This window comes from Sorex fumeus, unplaced genomic scaffold, assembly GCF_029834395.1.
Source record: "Sorex fumeus unplaced genomic scaffold, SorFum_2.1 ptg000095l, whole genome shotgun sequence".
Taxonomy (NCBI): Eukaryota; Metazoa; Chordata; class Mammalia; order Eulipotyphla; family Soricidae; genus Sorex; species Sorex fumeus.
The window spans coordinates 12,975,888-12,996,092 of NW_026606152.1; the positions used below are offsets into that span (position 1 = coordinate 12,975,888).

At 45.6% G+C, this 20,205-nt stretch overlaps 1 protein-coding gene across 1 annotated transcript in view; it reads right to left on the minus strand.

The window, feature by feature from the left end:
- Window positions 1-10,957: 10,957 nt before the first annotated feature.
- The window catches only part of SPATA13 (spermatogenesis associated 13), an 80,001-nt gene continuing 70,753 nt past the window's right edge, over window positions 10,958-20,205 (minus strand). The window contains exons 9-11 of the mRNA XM_056132762.1: window positions 19,045-19,417; window positions 16,220-16,294; window positions 10,958-14,128 (exon numbers count right to left, since the gene is read on the minus strand). Of these exons, the coding sequence (XP_055988737.1) occupies window positions 13,953-14,128; window positions 16,220-16,294; window positions 19,045-19,417 (624 nt within the window). The 3' untranslated portion in view covers window positions 10,958-13,952. The remainder of the gene's footprint in view (window positions 14,129-16,219; window positions 16,295-19,044; window positions 19,418-20,205) is intronic.

Sequence of the window (20,205 nt, forward strand, 5' to 3'; positions counted from 1 at the left end):
TTGGGGGCCACAACCAGCAGTGCTCAGGGGACCAGGGATGGATCCCAAGCTTTCTGCATGCTTAGTCCATGCTCCGCCTGGTGAGCTGTTCCACAATCTTAGAATGACTTTCCTCATTTATTTTTGTTTTGGAGTTACACCCAACTATGCTCAGGGATCACTCCTTGCTTGCTTTGTGCTCAGAGATCATTCCTGGTGATATTCAGGGCACCATGTAAGGTGCCAGGGATCAAACCCAGGTTCCTCATATGCAAGGCATATGCTTTGTCACTGAGCCACCCCAGCCCTGAAGTCTGACTTTAAAGGTCTGAGGAAGGGAGGGAGTGAGTGCCCTCTTCTGGTCCCTCCTCCCATTCCTGTGATGGAACCGGAAGGAGGTAGGAAAGAGTCACACCTTGGGGATGAACAAATCTCGGTCTCTGCTGACTTCTCAGACCAGATATATGGCACCTGCTTTGCCATTAGACAAATATCATTAACTTCTTGGGTCGCTGCTTCTGCGATCCTTTTCCATACAGCCGAGAATATATCTGACAACCAAAATGCTTCTGCTGTCAAGGATGGGTCTCTACACTCAGTTGTCCAGAGGTCAGATTTGTTATGACCTCGCATTTCTAGAAAACTGGAAATAGACTTAAGATTGGCAACAGTCCCTCGGTGCAATCATTGCGAACAAACAGAGGACAGATGTGTTCATAAGGCTGGTGTCTGAGTTCCTGGGGTGGGGACCCTGGATAGTGCAGGAGTCTGATAAGACCTTTCCTCTGCCCTTTACATGGTCAGCCACAGCAGGACACAGATTGTAAGTGACATTGTCTTCAGTTACTAGCAAAGTTAGGTTGTCTCCTGCACTTGACTTCTTGCTCTCTCTCAGTTACTCTCTCTCAGTTTCTCTCTCTTTCTTTCTCTCTCTTTCTTTCTTTCTCTCTCTCTCTCTCTCTCTCTCTCATACACACACATAAATACACACACAAGCACACACTCTTTCTCCAAGGTCGTGATTTTCCAAATTTATGTCCAAGCTTAAGGGAATCCATTCTTCCAAGATTCTCACTTCCCCAAAGGCTGAGATTTCAAACTGACCTGAATCTCCACCCTCTGAGGCTCTCCTCTCCAGATTTGGCTTAAGCATCTAAAAATCACAAAGTGGCCTTCATTCAATACACTTCCTTTACATGCTCCATACAACAGCCATGTATTTATTTTTCAACAGGGAAGCTCTCATCAAAACTATGCTGTGGAAATGAACGTAGTTGTGAATTTAATAACACACATACAATTTGTGCAGAATATTCCACCAGCCTCCCCAGAAAGTTCCTGAGCACGTTCTACTACTCTTAAGACTTTGTGGTTTCATCTCTCTGCTCTGCCTGTTTCTGGCAGAAGTCTGCTTTTATTTCCTATTTAGTCTCTTTCTCAAGGATGAATTTTAAAACCAGACTTATGTCTTTCCTTCCAAAAAGCACTGACAACATTTGTCTATTGAGTAAACAGATGATCACACACTGACAATATAAGCATTGTCTCAGGACTTAAATGCCTTCAATTGAATTTAAAGAAATAGTTTGCAAAGGCACTTACCTGAATCCAAGGGCTGCAGGCTGTGCAAGCCAGGAATCAAGGGCATACTAAATAAAAATCACTTTTTCCTGCCATGCAATTCCCTAGTGGGTCTATCTGCAAAATAGCAGGAAGGGGAGGGAACAGAGCGAGGACGGAGGTCTTGGAAGAGCTTCTCAAACTTAGGAACACTTTGTCATTTGTGTTTTCTTCCAGTACAACCTGTTTTAGCTCCCTTTCTCCCCCAACCCCGGCCCCTGAGTCCTTTCTAATAACATGAGAGAAAGCAAGACTTTCTAGAGGAGTTAGAAGAAAAGTTCTTTCCTTAAACAGATGTTTGTGCCATCACATAAGCAGCTTATCAGTGGACTGGGGTCAATTACGGGCAACAGGACAAAAACACAGATGAGCAGAGCCTGGTTCCATTCAGATTCTAGATTATCTGAATAACTCCCATTGAACTACATCTTTAAAACTGTTGAGTGGGGCTGGAGGAGTGATATTATAGCGGGTAGGGTGTTTGCCTTGCATTCGGCCTGCCCAGGTTCGGTTCCCAGCATCCCATATGGTCCCCCAAGCACCACCAGGAGTAATTCCTGAGTACATGAGCCAGGAGTAACCCCTGTCATCGCCAGGTGTAATACAAAAAGCAAATAAATAAATAAATAAATAAATAAAACTGTTGAGTGATAGAGAAGGCCAACTGGCATACAAACATGCCCCTCATCACTGATCAGAGATGTGGATATCAAACTGATGATAAATCATCTCACATGGTGAGGAAAAATCCAGAAGCAGTCAGTGAGGGTGGGCATGTGGTAGAAAAGAAACCCCATTCACTCCTGGTGAATGTGATCTGTTTCATGGAAAACATTGCAGACACTTTCAAAATTAAAAATTTGTAGTAGAGTTTGAAGTTGGAGAAGGTGATGACTCATATCTTTCCCCCAAGAATTACTCTAGCTATTTGTGGGTTTATTGTTCTATATTAATTTCATGAGTGTTTGATCAATTTCTTTGAAAAATGTTACGGGTAACCTTATGGGGACCACATTGAATCTGTATAATGCTTTGGGGAGTATTGCCATTTTGACAATGTTAATTATCCCAATACCTGAGCAGTGGATGTGTTTTCATTTCCTCATGTCCTCTTATTTCTTGAAGTAGTGTTTTGTAGTTAGTTAAGGTAATTCCGAGGTACTTGACTTTCTGTGGCACAATTGTGAATGGAAATGTTTCTTTAACATCATTTTCTTCTCGTTCATTATTTGCATATAATAAGAAAGCCATGGACTTAGGGTATTGATTTTGTAACCTAACACTTTACTATACAAATTTATTGTTTCTAGGAGCTTTTTTGTAGAGACTTTGGGGTTCTCTAAGTGTAATATTATGTTATCTGCAAATAGTGAAAGCTTGATTTCTTCCTTTCCTATCTGGGTGCCCTTAATATCTTTTTCTTCCCTAACTGCTATGGCGAGTACTTCAAGTACTATACTGAATAGAAGTGGTGAAAGTGGGTAACCTAGTCTTGTCTCCAATCTTAGAGAGAAGACTTTTGCTTTTTTCTTTCATTGAAAATAATAATTGTTGTGGCCTTGTGGTATATGGCTTTGACTATATTGAAGTTCCTTTAAATCCTATATCATTGAGAGTTTTTATCTTGAATCTTGTCAAAATCTTTTTTTGCATCTATCAATAAGATCACATGGTTTTTATCTTTTCTTTTGTTGATATGGTGTATTATGTTGATTGCCTTGCAAATGTTTGCAAATGTTAAACCTCCTTGCATCTCCTGGATGAATCCTACTTGGTCATGGTGTATGATCTTTTTATGAGTCACTGGATTCTATTTGCTAGTTTGTTGTTGAGAATCTTTGTGTCTGTGTTCATCAGGGATATCAGTCTGAAATTCTCTTTTTTTTGTGGAGTCTCTGTCTGCTTTGGGCATCAGGGTGATATTTGCCTCATAAAAACTGTTCAGGGTTGTTTCTGTTTCTTCAATTTCCTAGAAAAGCTTGAAAAGGACTGGCAATAGGTCCTGTTTAAAGGTTTGAAAGAATTCACTAGAGAATCCATCTGGGCCTGGGATTTTGCCATGGGGAAGACTTTTGATTATCAATTGAATTTCCTGGATGGTGATAGGTCTGTGATAGGCTGAACCAAATCTTCTTGCTTCAGCCTTGGGAATTTATAAGAATCCAGGAATTTACCCATTTCTTTAAAGTTCTCTTATTTTGTATCATAAAGATTTTCAAAACTATCTCTTGTGATTATATGGATTTCTGTAATTTCTGTTGTGATGTCTCCCTTTTCATTTCTGATATGGTTTATTAGGTTCCTCTCTCTCTATTTCTTAGTGAGTCTTTATAGTGGTTTATCGATCTTGTTTATTTTATCAAGGAACCAGCTCTTGGTTCGTTGGTCTTTTGGATTGCTTTTTTTTGGAGACTCCAGCTCATTGATTTCTGATCTAAGTTTTATTATTTATTTCCTCCTGCCTGGTTTGGGCTCCTTTTGTTGGTCATTTTGCAAAATCTTAATCTGTGAGGTTACATTATTGATGTGGGCCCTTTCTTCTTTCCTGATGAATGCTTTGTAGAGCTATAAATTTTCCTGTTAATTTTGCTTTTGCTATATCCCACAAATTCTGGTAGCTCATGTCCTCATTCTCATTTGTTTCCAGGAAGCTTTCAATTTCCTCTCTAAACCACTGGTTTTTCAGTAGTGAGCTGCTTAATTTCCAGGTGTTTGATTTGATTCTCTGTTTCTGTGTGTGATTCATTTCTATTTTCAGTTCATCAAGGTCTGAAAGGATAGTTGATATACTTTCTATCTCCTTAATTTTATGTAGGTATGTTTTGTGGCCTAGCATGTGGTCTATCTAGGAGAATGTCCCATGTGCACTGGAGAATAATGTGTATTCAGCCTTTGGGGGATGAACATCCCTGTATATATCTACTAAACCCCTCTCTTCCATTTCTTCCCTCAAATAACGTATCTCTTTGCTTAGCTTTAGTCTGGTTGATCAATGGAGAGGTGACAGAGTGGTAAAAAAATAAATAAATAAAATAATTCAGTTAAAAAAAATAAAGTCTCCAACTACTATTGTGTTGCTATCAATGTCTTTCTTAAAGTTTGTTTCAAGTATTTTGCTGACCTCTTGTTAGGTGCACATACCTTTAGGGGAGTGAGTTCTTGCTGGTGTAGCAATCCCTTGATCATTAAGAAATGACCTTCACTGTACCTTATAACCTTCTTCAGCCTGAAGTCTATGTGGTCTGATACTAATATGGCCACCCCAGCTTTTTTTAAAGGGGATTTATTGCTTGGAGAATTGTTTTCCAACCGTTTACTTTGAAAAACCTGTTTGTTTTGATTGTTCAGATGTCTTTCTTGTAGGCAGCAGAATGTTGGGTCTAATTTTCTAATCCATCCTGCCATTCTGTGCCTCTTGATTGCTGCATTTAGTCCATGGGTTATTGATTATTGTGATGGGGATTTGTGTTATCTTTATTTAGGAGTTTGGTGTACTTGTGGGACTTGTCTTAACTTAAAGTAGTACATTTAGTTCTTCTTGTGACATTGGTTTTGTTTCTAAGAAGTGCCCAAGTTGTTCTTTATCTGTGATATCACCGGTGAGAAGTTGAGAAATCTCCAGAGTGGAAGAATGCAAGTCCAGGAGGCCTGAAGGGTACCAGCTAAAAGAAATCCAAATAAGAATACCCCAAGACATATCCTAGTCAGAATGATAAAGATGTATATCAGTATTCCATAGATAGAGATGGAATACTGAAAGCGGAAAGATCAAAGATAGAAATAGCTTATTGTGGAGCAGCAGGTTCACAGCAGAGTCACAGGAGACTTCTCAGATGAAACCCTCCGGGTCAAAGACAGTGGTGGGATATAGTGAACAAACTCAATGAAATGAACGCCTCACCAAGAATACACTACCCAGCCATTCAACTTTGATGGTTACTTCTTCATCAGGGTTTTCTTCCTGACCCTCTGGGACTTCAATGATAAGTTATTCCTTTTGGCATCATCAGGATTTTCTCTTGTCATCTGTTGGTTTATTTTGAGAGTCTTCTCCCATCTTCTGCTGTAGTCAGAAGATTCTCTGCACCTTGTCTTGCAGCTCACTGATTCTGTCCTCAGCAGCTGTTACTGTGCTGGTGAGGCCTTCCAGTAAGTTTTTCTTTTCACTCACCATGTTTTTCAGGTTTATCATTTCTGCTTGTATTTTCATTTTCATTTTTCTCAATTCTGCTCTTATATCCTCCTGTATTTTATTGGCGGTCCATTCCATGGTTTCTTTGAGCTCCTTATGCATCCTTAACATTCCATTCTAAATTCCTTATCAGAGAGGTTATATAGCTAGTTATTACTCATTGGGTCATCTGGGCTAGCTTCACTCATTAAGCCTGGCGGTTTTCTGCATTGCTTTACCATCATGACCTTTGCCATTTAGGGTTGCTACATTTGTGTTTTTGTATGGTTAGGAGCCACACAAAATAGCGTGTATTTGTATGTGTAGGATGAGTGATAAACAAATGCACGGACACGGAGTGACACTTCCAGGCAATCCGGATTGGGGATGTACCTGGGAGACCAACACAAAGAGTGCCCTCCAATGTCTATCTGTGTGTCTTCCTTGAAGTCCTAAAGCTGCCATCCCCTTGCCCTCATCCCACCCCCTCATTTCTCATGCCCACAATTTATGCATTTAAATGTTAAGGATTTAATGCCAACCCCCCCCCCTCCACACACACACACACACACACACACTCACACAAACACACACACATTCACTCTGCCTGCCACTAAAAAAAATCTGACAAAACAAAGCATGGTGGACAATTTATTCAATACATGAAATGCTCACTCATGAAGGATCTGGCAGAGGAACTCAGGTTCCTCAGGAACTCAGGTGTGCGGGACTTGGGTCGTAAATCTCCAAGCCTGCTTGGATTGGGACTGGCCTCCTCCATCCAGATCCCCCATATTCCAGTATGTAGGCGTTACACCCACCAACTACCCCCAGTGCTGTGTAATCCCATCAACGGCCAAGACCCAGAGACTATAAAACCCTGCTCCTGGAAGCACATGGCCGCATTTGTGGCCGCACAACATCTTATTATCTAGTTCTTACTCTGGAGAATCTGGCAGGCTACCAAAAGTATTCTGCCCACACGGCAGAGTCTGGCAAACTCCCCGTGGCATATTCAATATGCCCAAAACCAGTAACAATGATGCGTCTCATTCTCCTGACCCCAAAAGAGCCTTGAATGTGGCACTTCTTAAAATCTCAGGGCTAGGACAAAGGAGACGTTACTGGGGCCTGCTCGAGGCAATCGATGAACAACAGGATGACAGTGATACAGTGATGAAATCAATAACTAATTTAGCACTTTCCCGATCAATATTTATAAACATTGATCTATAACTTAAGCATAGCATTAAGAGAACAAACATAATTCAACATTGCTTCTCAGAGGCAAAGAGAAAACTCAGAGAACCAAGCTGGATGTAGAGGGCATGGGAGGTTACATTCCCCTGCCTTTAATGCTGTCAGTTTTTGTACAGCTGGCAAAACCCATGTCACAAATGTCTTGGGGCAGGATTAAACTAGACCACTTAAGCTGTTTTCTCTTTACCAACCCTAGACTGACTTCAGCTCTGTTTTTTTAATTATTTTTATAAACTTGTTCACAATAATGCATTACATTTAATATTTGAACCTCAACGCCACCACCATTACACCTTCCCACCACCATATTTAGAATGTTTCCACCCTGAACCCCAAATCCTGTCCCCAAAGCAGAACTCAATTTATTCTGTATTACCTGTTATGAATAATCCGCTAAAAATGACCCAAAAAAGTTTCCTTAGAGGAAAGTGTGTGAAGGTTGTTGTACTTCACCCTGGAGCCATTAAGCCCTTCTATGAGATTACTAACATGTTTTAAAGGTTGAGCCGTGTGTGCGTGTGTGTGTGTGTGTGTGTGTGTGTGTGTGTGTGTGTATTCCTTTAAACCCCATCAAATGTGGTGTGTTCTACTCTTGGTACAGCGGGGGTATAAAGTATGATATGCCGTGCTCCAGGAATTCCAAAATTTAAAATACAGCAGATTCACTCCTGGGTGACGCTCCTCCTAGCCTGTGGAGAATGGTTGTGAGCATGGTGGCAATTGAGTTCTGGACGGTTTTGGCTGCTGGGGCTCTATTGGAGCTGGGAGGGAGGCTCATCTGGTCTCCCGGGTGCCCCTGATAAGACAGCCTGGCGTGCGGTCTGGAGGCATCCCTGCGGCGTGTCGTTTCCTTCCGAGAACTTTATTTCTGACCTCAGCTCTTGACCCTCATTAGTTCTGAGCATTTGCCTAGTTGGGCAAGAATCCCTAATTTCTCACTTCCAAAACATAGGTTTTGCTTTATCTTCCTTTGCCTGTCCTTTGGCCACACACCAGATGGTGCTGTGTCACTCCTGTGGTGCCTGGGGGACCACATGGTCGCAAGGGATCCAACCTTGCTCCCCCACATGCAAAGCACTGGCTTAACCCTTTGTGCTCTGAGCTGTCTCTTGCCCCTGCCTGCTCAGTGGCGGGAAGAGAATATGAGCGGATAACGGGGACTTCCCAGGTTGGCCCTCACCAGTTGCCTATTAGCAGGCCCAGCTGCATCCTTTGATTTAACCATGCCATGGGGATGCGTGTCTTTTCTAACCCTGACCTCCCTCTCCCCTAAACTCCATAACTGGATTTCACAACACACCTGCTATAACAGCTACAAATTTACATACAGACAACTGATCATCCTTTGCAGCCAGCCTCCACCCCCTCTGTCTTTGCTAGACCCCATATCCTAAAGTTCTCATTGCCGCTGCTTCTATGGTCCCCTTTTCTCTCTGGAATGAGCTCCTGTAACAACCTGACCACAGCTTTCCTTGCCGGAAACTGCAGCAGAGTCTGGGGAGATGGCAGAGGCTGGAGCCCTTAGTGGGATCCTGAGCATTGCAAGAGACCCTGAACACTCGAGGGAGGGACACCTTCCCACACTGCTCTACTTGGGTGTGGCCCCTACATGGAGCCAACTGTCTTGGCTACAGTGAGGTCCCAGCTCCTCATCCTGGCTTGCTGTTCTCTAGTAACCCAGTTTCCACTCACCATTTGGGCATTCATGACATCAGCAACATAAACATGCCTTACCTGGGGGCTTATTCTCAGTGTTTGGGTGAGGTCAGCCCACCAGGAGCAAGCTCATCTTCCTGCTTCCAGGCTCACCAGGGGAAGGGATTCTAGTCTCTATAGTTCTATCCAAATGGACACACGCTGAATTTCACTTACACGGTTCTGACTACCTGTCCTCTTGGGCTCTCCAACCTCATGTGCCCTGGGAAGAATCACACATTGCAACGGTCTCTGCATAGGTCATCCCTTCTACTTCCCAGAGGAAACTGCACCACCCTCAGCATCCACTACTATAATGGCAGCACTGAGTCTGGGAGGGGGCACCTTTGAGACAGGGTTACCACCCTTCCCAGCCACCTACACTTGCTCCCCTGCCCTTTCAGTTGAACCTAACCAGTTTGGGAAATAAGTGTTTGGATCAGGAACTAGCTGCTTGGCAGCTGTTGGAGGGATGTTTTCTGATTCACAGCAAACAATGGGCTATTTACTTAGCATTTCTGAGCTGTTGCTTAATGAAGGAAATTCTCACTACTCTGCCCACAAAAGGGGTACAGAACCCCTGATGACACCTGGCCCTTCTGCAGGCCAGCAGCTTGGAAGAGAAGGCATAGACCAGCACATACTGGACACTGGTACTCCCCTGCAATAAAAGCTGTTGCTACACAGATGAATTGGGAGTCCCCTCCTTCTGCAACCCAGCCAGGAGCTGGCTGTTTGATCCCTCCCATTCTCTGTCCTGCTACTCTGTATTCCACGAACAGCGAAAACAGAAGGGAACTGACTACAGGTCTTGGGCATTTCAGTGATATATTGGTGTAACTATGTATATCAAAATCACAAGTCAACACAAGTGTCAGCATGTGACTCAAACTACAATAAGTGAACTGCTAAACAAAGTTTGCCTTGAATGTGGGTGAGAAGGAACTTTGAACCCTTAGTGAAGGAACTCTGATACTGGTGGTGGGTTTGCAGGTACAATGTTGAATGCCCAAAATTGCTACTAACAATGTTAAAACAATAAAAGGACTGCAAAAGTCATCAGCCTGTCACTTAGTGTTCTGTGTAATGATGTTCTTGCAAATCATGTGGCCTCTCTGTCGCCCTCAAAGCATTATTTCTTCCATACGATCCCCTAATTTGTTCTAGCACACCGCATGCTGTTGCTAAAGAGGTCCAGGATGGAAATTATTATTTCCAGGCCAGAAATAATCCTCCTGGCATTCTTTCCATTAAAAACAGGTACTATTAGAACAAGTTTGGTAAATAATTTTAATACACAGATACAAAACAGGTATAGATTCACAGCATTTACAAAACAATCATGTCAAATAACATCGTGAATAAGTTTTGTACAAAAACATCATTCAACAAAAATACACAACAAGTTACAGTGATCTTGGACAACATACTTTGCTAACAAGTCACTCATCACTTTGGAAATTGTTACTTGACTTCATTGGTAATATCACCTTCATGTAAAAGGAAAAGGTTCCCAAAAGACTTGCCATGAAGGTAAGTCAAACATACCATGCTAATATTTACAAAACTTCAATTTTTAAGTTACAGAATCAGAGACAAGTTAATGCTTATGAAATAACTGATAGTAATATTAGGCATACTGTAGCTAAGGATATTTGTAGCAAATATTTTTTTTAAAGATGAGATGGCTTCTACCCTTTTTTTTCCCCCAAAATATTTTTGAACTCCACTTAGATTTCATCCATGCTGAGAACTGTAGCTTTTCCACCATACCCACTTTTAACAAGGGAACATTTGTAGGATAGGACTGATTATAAAGACCAGTGTTTTGTGTTATTTCAGCAAATGGACCCAGGTGATTTGTGCCCAGCAACCCTGGCCTGCAGGTCATTGAAAACACATTTTATTTACATGTGCTGGCATGGTCCAATGAGAAATACATCTATAATTTCTCTCCCTGACAAAATAATAAACCAATGTTATCCATAGCCCCAGGAAATCCGGTTTTTCTATTCTGACTAGGTACCTAAGCTGATTTGTACTGAGGAATATCAATCTTTAGGCATGTAAAGATTTCCAACATAAATTGCTGGAACATGGCATTTAGAGAAGATTTCTATCATAAACCAAATTTTTTTTTTTTTTTTTTTTTTTGCTTTTTGGATCACACCTGCGCGATGCTCAGGAGTTACTCCTGGCTCATGCACTCAGGAATCACTCCTGACGGTGCTCGGGGGACCATATGGGATGCTGGGAATCGAACCTGTATCGGCCATGTTGGCTGCATGCAAGGCAAACGCCCTACCTGCTGTGCTATCGCTCCAGCCCCCATAAACCAAATTTTGAATTACATGTACTTCTCCTTCTTGACAGCAGCAATTTAGGTTTAAGGGGATTTTCTGAACTGACATGGTGCTACATTTTTGTCTGCATTAGGTATAAAAAAGCACAATTCTGTTCAGAGACTGTGAAAATGATCCTGAAACGTTTTCATTTATAATCAAAGGGGCCAGCGATGGCTCAATGGACTGAATACCTGCTTTCAATGAAGGAGGCCTGGGTTTTGTCCTCAGCACTCTGTGGTTCCAGGAGCACCACTGGGAGTAACCCCCAAGCACTGCTGGGTGTGACACCAAAAACCCCAATTACACTAGGATCCTGGGGTGGGGGGGAATCAGGTCTACTGAAAACAAACTATGCAGATGGTAGTCTATAAAAACCCTGGCAAGTTGCTGATACCTGTTCTCTATTTCGTAGGCCAGGGACAAGTGTGTATGTGTGTGCATGTGTGTGTGTGGGGGGGGTATATTTCTCCAGGACTTTATAAATATTCTGCTATAATTGTTTAAAATCTTTGACAAGGTTGCTACACCTTTTAGATATGATTAAAATTGAGGTTGCTTAAGCAAAGGCCACTTTAACTCTCTTTGTTGTACAGCGTTTGAGTCAACAAATTCAGAAACATAAATGCTAAGTGAAATTCATCTAAGTGTTCCATCATCATTTTATTATTTTCAACCCATATTATACAAAGTCGGGTGAAACATGGAGGAAGACAGACAATGGGAGATTCCCAATGAAATTCATCCGTAGTCCAAACAGAAGGTTCTCAGTTTTCTCTTTTCAAATGGAATAAATGATGAAAATCAAGGCTGAAGTTTGGCAAAAAATAAAATGAGAGTTTCCAGCTGTCTATTCCATCTAGAATCTGGACACTTGGAAATTGGAATCCCGGCTAGAAACAGGACAGGCGTTCCAGGACAATCTGTCCTTCCTCCAGTGTCTTGTCCTATCTAGACACAGGAGTCTGAGCAGCAGCCCTAGTGTGGTAGCATCTGACCCAGGGCCACCACTGAGTGAGGCTGATGGGTGCGTGAATGGCCTCTCCTGCTGGGCGAAGGGAGGAGGGTAGGGAGGACTAATGGTCAGGGATCACTATTATGTATATCACAAAAGCATTTTTCCATGCCTCTTCCATGGAAGCCCTCAAAACAGTCTTGACCCAAATCGTAACTGGAAAAGTAACTTAAGAAAATGGTACTCAGTACTCTCTCAAAATAGTTCTATTTACAGAACAAATAAAAATAAAAATAAAAACGTGTTCAACATTGCTGTATATATACAAACAACTATTTAACAGAAACCCCTACAGTTGTTGGTAAGGGGGCCAAGTGAAGCATATTAAACATGGTTTTCAAATATAGACCATCTGTTGTTAGTAAAAAGGTTAGTTCTATAAAGGCAACTAAAACTGAGATGTCTATAAAAATATGGAAACACAGGCACACACAGACACACACACACACACACACACACACAGCGACAGCACCTCCTGAGATGCTTCCTGGGACACTGCCTGAGGGTCCACAAGAGCAGCCCAGGGTAGTAGGTCATGGGCTGGGCCAGCCTTCAGCCAGGTCACCTGCAAGCGAGCACAACACAACACAGAAGGACCAACAACAGGTAGGTGCGTCTCATTCATGCTCCCACAACATCCAAAGTGCTGGCGACATCTTGGTACAGGAATCACCTCCTACTGAAGTAGCTCTGGGTGGGGGCAGGGTAGAGAAAGGGCAGAGTTCACACCTGGAGGCTGACAGGCTTGTTGTCAGCACTGGTCTGTTAGAGGAGACACCTTTCCAGAGAGCCACAAGCACAGCAGTAGGCTGACCCCATGCGCCTGGCCAACCAGCTGGCCTCTTTCTGGCAGAGCTTTTCTGTTCTGGAGATACTGAGTTTTCATCATCATTTAGTGCACTCCCAGTGCAAAGACAGGAAAATCAATGGTGTAAGGGCAGTGGCCCATGCAGCCTCCCTTCAAAGCATTCTATCTTTGAGACATGGTTGGTGAAAGTCTCAATGGAAAGAAGTGGTCTCCAAACACCTGATGACAGGCTGACAACAGTTTGGCAGTACTGTTCTGGTTTTATTAAACAAGATCTGTTCCAAGCTGGAAGATGTTGGATGGCTGGACGCACTCATATTCCTAGTGGGGTGAACACAAATCCCAGCTCATAATCGGTGCAATGCCACGGAGGCTGATGACAGATTGTGGGTGTAACGTGCAAACACTCTACCATGGGGGACAGTTGGGGTTCTGTCCACTGCAAATGGACAGATGTGCCTGTTTCTCCCCACTCACCATCACTGGAGCCCTAAGGTAGAAGGACAAACAGAGCTCTCCGGGATCTGCCCATCTTCCTGACTGCTCCACCCCCTCTGGAGGGCCATTCTCTCTGTTTCCCCTTCACCTTGGGTTTTGGACCCCAACCCCAGCACTTTCGGATGAAGCCAGTGCTGCCTGCGGTGCCTGTGAGTTAGGCCATCCTCACCGTTTCCAACACCAGGCCACCTCAGCCTGCCAGCCAAGCCCCCTCCTCTCATGCTCTGAGGCCAAAGTGTACCTAGGGAGAGGCCCCTTCAGAATCTGCAGAGGGATGGTCAGCTCCCACGCAGCAGCCGGCTGGGGTCAACATGTGGTATCCAGGTGAGCACATGTCCAGGGTTCCAAGCTCCGCACCTCAGTGCAGCTTATGGAAGCTTCCTGGGAGATTCCAGATGAGCGTCTGACCTGCTCTGACCCTACCCCCTGGGCCTCTGCATGGCTGAAGCGTGGGTCTGGGTCCTCCTCTGCTCTCCATGGATTCTGAGGGTGTGTCAGCAGTGGTTGCTCTGGACTTCCAGCTCACTTCCAGTTGGGCCTAGCACACTTCCGGTTGGGCCTGGCTCACTTCCGAAAGGGGGCGAGTTTGCTCAAGCTGATCCTCAGCAATGACGGTTTCCGCCGGGGCTCGGCCAGGGCAAAAACTTGCTGCTGGGGCACGCTGGGCGGCACTGTGACGTGGCGCTGCTGCAGTGGGTGCAGGTTCTGGTGCGGTGGGGCCACTGGGCATCCCCCGTAGCCTGCACAGGAGGGAGAGAGATGAGACACAAGGTAGGTCACTTGTTAGTCAGAAAGGAAGAACCTAAAAGGGACCTAGGTGTGGAGGCCTTGGCTCATCCTCATTCCTGCTTTCCTGATGACCACTGGACACCAAGGAGCATCTGCTCAGACATCAGCCCGGCCAGACTGGCTCATTGAAGCTCTAACAGAACCATCAAGGGACGGGGCAATACAGTGAGTGACAGAGGAGTCCCTCAGCCCACAGCCATTAGGGATGGAAGCCAAAGTGGAGATGGATCAGTGAGACACAATGAATCATTTTCAATGAGACCTGGAGCCCACACTCCCTAGGCCCAAGTCTCTGCACACACTGACTGTTGTCACTGGGGAAAGGACTTGCTGTTGCTGGAGCCTTCTACCACCTTGCCCCTAAAATAGGACGGCGATGAGAACAAGAGGGCTCACACAGAGTGTGCCCAGAACAGGGCTGCTCCTGTTCCTGATGATACTAATCAAGATCTCCTTTCAGAGCAGGCATCTCAATGGCCACAGAGGCATGAAACATCTACAAACCGGCTTTTGAAGGAGCTGGGTTGCTTGCTTCAGAACCTGCCCTGCCCTTGTCCTGCCAAACAGCCTTCTCAATTCTGGAAGCCAACCGAGAGGAAATCAAATGCAAATGTGTAGCACAGGCCAACACAAGAATTACCACTCCAAAATTCTAGTGTTTGTTCCATTCAATAGTTGCCTGATAGCTAAGCCAATGACTCTTGGAAGTTTCAGACATAAACAAACCAACTCCAACTATACTTTTCAATCACCTAACACTAAAAGGAGTGAGACGAGAACAGAGAATGCAGTAGATACTGTGCTTGCCTTGCATGTGCTAATACGGTTTCAATCTCTGGTATCACATATGATCCCCCAAGCACCACCAGAAGTGATCCCTGAGCATACCAGATGTAGCCCCAAAGTCAAAATGTTGCTACCTAATGTCATCAGAAGGTGGGGGTTGGGGGTTAGGCTCTGCACAGTTAAGCAGAGGGGCAGTGGGTGATGAATCCTTCCTGGTGGGCTGGCACAGCTCACAGAAGCTCCTGTGCCTGTGCCTGCATTGGTAGCCTGGGAGAGGCAGAATTGGGCACATCTCATGCAGTGACTCCTCTGAGTGCAGAGCCTGAAAATGATCTCTCAGGATATAATATCCAATCATAGTAAAAACTATTATTTCATCCCTGGTGGGTTAGAGCAATTGTACCATCTGCTCTGTGGACTCAGCACACAGTATGCCAGCCTTTCTAAGGCTCCCCAGAGACCAGAGTGTGTGGGAAGGGCTGAGAAGTCCTGTTCTTGGTAAGTCCATCTTTCTCTTGTCAAAATCGCTACTTCCTGGAACCAAGACTGCCTTTTCAATCTTTCCTCTTCCCGAAGCAAGGACACAGCCCTCAGCTGGCAAGCAGAGTAGGACCTGAGGTTCCTGCCTTCGCTTTCTCAAAGATGCAAACCTGCTCTACCTGGACACAGGCCTGGTCATATGTGACGAAGAACCCCACCATTTCCACAGAGAATGATGCATAGAGGGATCACAAGCAAGAAAGGATGGACGATTTTTGATGCAAATCAAAACATAGATTCTAAGCTCACATTTTTTCCTGTTTTTGTTTTTGCTGTGTTGGGCCATAACCCACAGTGCTCAAGGACTAGTCTCAGCTCTGTGCTCCAGGGCTGCTCCTAGTGGTGCCTGGGTGATGGGCAGGATGGAGGGGCATATGCAGTCCCTGGGGCGGGATTTGGATCTCCTCTCTGCAAAGCATGCACTCAGATTGAATTTAATTGTATGCAAAGACAGAGCACATCCCAGACCAAATGCAATGATTTTCAACTGTCTGTAATCTTGGATCCCCCTACGTCCTTTGGGCCTCACCTGGCTATGTGCTCATGGGCCTTCTATGGTGCTGGCACTTGAACTCTGCTATCTTTCCAGCCCAAGTCTGTCATTATGAATTTCACTCACATTTCTTCCTGTCCCTTGGGGCTGACAGCCGAGGTACCAATTTCAAACACACCCCTATTTTAACAACGATTAAGGAGACAATGCTTCCCACGCTTACTTTTCGACTTGCTATGTCCAGCCTTCTGAGCATTCAACATTGCCAGTTTCTTCTGATTTTCTGAAATTTCCATTCCTGTAAATTTAGACATAGACACAACATGTCTTTAAAATAAATAAGAACATGAGAATACAATTTTCACCGCAAACCTGATAGGCCCTGAAGAATTCACCAGAACCCAAAGCAAAGCACCTCGATCCTTGGGGAGTTGGAGGAGTTCGGAAAGATGATAAAGGAGAACCTGTAAGAAGAACCACTAGGAGAGCCATGAAAGCATGCTTGAACCCAAGATGTTTTGTTTTGTTTTGTTTGAGGGCCACACTTGGCTGGGGCAGCTCGGACCCATGAGTGTCACCTGGGAACACAGGGGCCACCCTGAGGATGTGGAGGAGCTGGTGGTGCTGGGCACATAACAGGCCACATACTCTGCCCTCAGAGCTGGCTCTTCAGCCCAAACTAGGACATTTACAGAATGCTGTAACTGTGCCAAACTGTGCCTGAGGGGAAACCATACCTTGCGGTCAAATAATTCCAATTCTAACCCTCCCAATTCTAATTCTTCCAGGAGGTGACCCAGAAGGGGAGCTGTACCAACGGGGCCTCCCAAGCTCTTTCCAGGCACCCTCAGTGGAAATGGAGCTGGGCCCCGGGTCACCTGGACAGAGGTATCTGAGCAATGAGAACTGAATTTTGTGAACCAAACATGGAGAGCATGTGCCATGGGCCTCAGGTCTGCTATCCAGGCTGGGGCAGTGACTGTCTACGCAGTCTTGCAGGGAGGGGTTAAGCACAGAGGCGAGAGATGAGGTGGGCAGAGAGGAGCCGGGCACAGGGTATGAGGAGCCTCGAGGCTGGACAGAAGAATGGGAAGTGTCCTCCGTGGACAGGTGCTCCACTCACAGGAAGCCCTGAGGGCTGTTTCTCCTCTGCCTTCACAAACCTGCCCCTGGGTGGCCTCTGCCTCCAGCATCTGTGTGTCCCTGGGCCTGTCCTCCATGTCCTCAGGCCCCTGCACTGACTCCTGAGATCCACACTAGGCTGGGCTTGGAGTAGATTCACACCTGGGATCTTCTCCAAGCCCAACCTAGTCAGCACCTGCCTCCTGCCTGGCTTACAGCACAGTCGCCACATCATCTCCTGCATGTCATGCATAAATGTCTCTATTCACACCTGTGCCATGCCCAAGCTCACTGGCTTCAGGCATAGTGCACACATGCACACACGCAGGAACATACATGTACACACACAGGTAAGCACACACACAGAATTCACACATGCATACAGGTGTGCACACATACACGCAGTTACACATGCACACGAGTATTTCCTGAAAATCTTCTCTGGGGCAGAGCAGAGGAGTATTTAGATGCTGTTTATCTTGTTTCTGTATGAGAAGAAACGGGGGAAATTCAGACTAGGGCATAATTTTGGGGCCAGCACTAGATACTATGTGGCAAATAAAATTAGAACTCTCTTACCCTGTCATTTTACTTTGTTTTTGATTTGGGGGGTCACACCTGGCAGTGCTCAGGGCTTACTCCTGACTGTGTTAAGAGATCACTCCTGGCAATGCTCACTCTGTCTGTGGTGTCAGAGATCAAATCCTGGTTGGCTTCCTGCAAGGCAAGTGCCCTACCAACTATACTCTATCATCTCTGGGACATTATTTTGCATTTTAATCCTGATTATCTGCAAAAATCTGAAGTCTTCTCAGCATCAGAGAGACGTGTCTTATTGTGAGAGCAGAAGTCAGCGGAATGGCTTTCTGCATGGAGAGCACTTCTGCATTGGAAAGCAACAGTGGGGAAGGGAACTCCATGCCCTGAAGCCGAGGCATAACCCATATGCAGCCACCGCTGCCAAGCGGTTCAGAGGAGACGGCGCTGATGTCTAAATTCTACCTTATTGCACTTGTAACCCCACAAGCTTCCCTATGCCACAGCAGCAACTGTGGTCTCCACCACCTGTGAAGAGAGTGGCCTGAGGCAGCTGATCCCTTTTCAGATTCTGACACCCAAAGAACCAGCCAGAGGGAGTGAAAACAGGAGCAAGTGTAGGATGAGAGTGCAGACAGGGCAAGTCCTTGGCAGCCTCGCTGGGTACAGTCAGATAGACACACATACACACACACACACGGACATGTGCACGCACACACACATTCACATGTACACACACATACACACACACACACACACACACACACACACGGAGGAGCTGGATCTGGAGGGACCAGCAGCCCTCAGCAGCCTCACTGGGTATAGTCAGACACTCAGACACACACACACACACACACACACACACACACACACACACACACACACGGAGGGGCTGGATCTGGAGGGACCAGCAGCTTTCAAGAGCCTGAAACTCAAAGGTAAGAGGAAACTAAGCGTGCACTCCTGGGCCACTCCCGGTGGAAGTCAGGGTACCTGGCCTCTCCCAAGCAGACCACAGGCTCCAGCGCACTGAGTCATCACTCCAGCACCAGAATGGCTTTATTTTATTCTGTTTGATCTGATTGGTTTTTATGGTCACCCCAGGCAGTGCTTGCAGCCCTTATCTGGGGTCACCCCAGTGTTGTCACATGCACTGTGCATGCTTCCCTGCTGTCTATGTCTCTGGCTCCAGCATGGTTCCAATGCCACTAGACTATGTTATAAAAGTAGCCAAATGCCAGATGTCTCAATTCTTCTATGACATGGATCTTGGTGGCATCCACAGGTGGGGACAGAACCAGACAAAGCAGAAAGGTGGGTGGCCCAGGCTGTCTGACTGGAAGTGGCTGGAACCTGAGGCTGGAACAGCTGTGCCGAGACCCCACTCACCCATCTCCCGGTCTTCCTGCACCCGCCTCCGCTCGTCTTCAAAGGCCTGCAGCCACCGGGCCTTGTCCTCCAGCTTCCTGGCACAGAACAGATGTGCCTCGTCGGTGGTCCTGCTGACGAGTTTGAAGGCGTTCTTCACACTGAAGTTCCAGTCCTTGTCACGCCCATCCTCCAGGTCAACCAGCTGCATCTGGTCCATGTCAGTGCGGCCCCTGTAGTAGAGCATGTCTCGGCGCAGAACGTCCTTTTTGCATGAAACCAGCTGGTGGTCAAACAAGAAGAAGGTCCGCTGCTGGCTCTTGCCTTGCTTAGTGATCTTGGTCAGCTCTCCAGAGTGGATCAATTCTGAGCTTCGATCTAAGATATCCAGCCCCTGGAAGGAGGAGAACATGTTTTCAGATTTTTCCCATTCTGTCTCTTCCAAGTCAGGACCACTGAGAGAGGCCCCAGTATGGATTTGTTCAGCTGTTTTCCAGCTCCCCGAGACCCCTTACAAATGGGCGAAGGTGTCCACGTCCGCTCACACCCAGCTTACTGCACCCCTGTGTGTGAGCTTTTTCTTCTTTTGTTGCCACTCAATGAGAGCATGTTACAGTACTCTAGATCTGTCCTACTTATCAGAAATGTTGGCGGGAAAAAGCCTGGACTATGGAAGCCCAGGGAGAGCTGAAAGGCAGCTGACCCAGACTGTTCTGGGGGAGCAGGGTGGTGGCAGGGCCTTTCTCTGGACAGTGCATACAACCAGACTCTGGCTTATGAGCCAGGCATAAACAGTTTGAAATAACGGTTAGGTTGTCCTCCTGTTGTTCATCGATTTTGCTCGAGTGGGCCCAGTAACGTCTCCATTTTGAGACTTCCTGTTACTGTGTTTGGCATATCAAATACATCATGGGTAGCTTGCCAGGCTTTGCTGTGCGAGCGAGATACTCTTGGTAGTTTGTCGGACTCTCCAAGAGGGGTGGAGGAATCAAACCTGGCTCGGCCGGGCTGGCTGTGCACAAGGCAAACGCCCGACTGCTGTGCTATCGCTCTGGTTAGGTTGGGGTCCTAAAAACCAAAGGTAAAACGGCCAATTTATAACAAGAATGTGGTGATCTTCTGATGAGATATAACTCCAAAAGCACTGGAGATCAGAAAGAGAAGAAAAAATTCCACATTTTT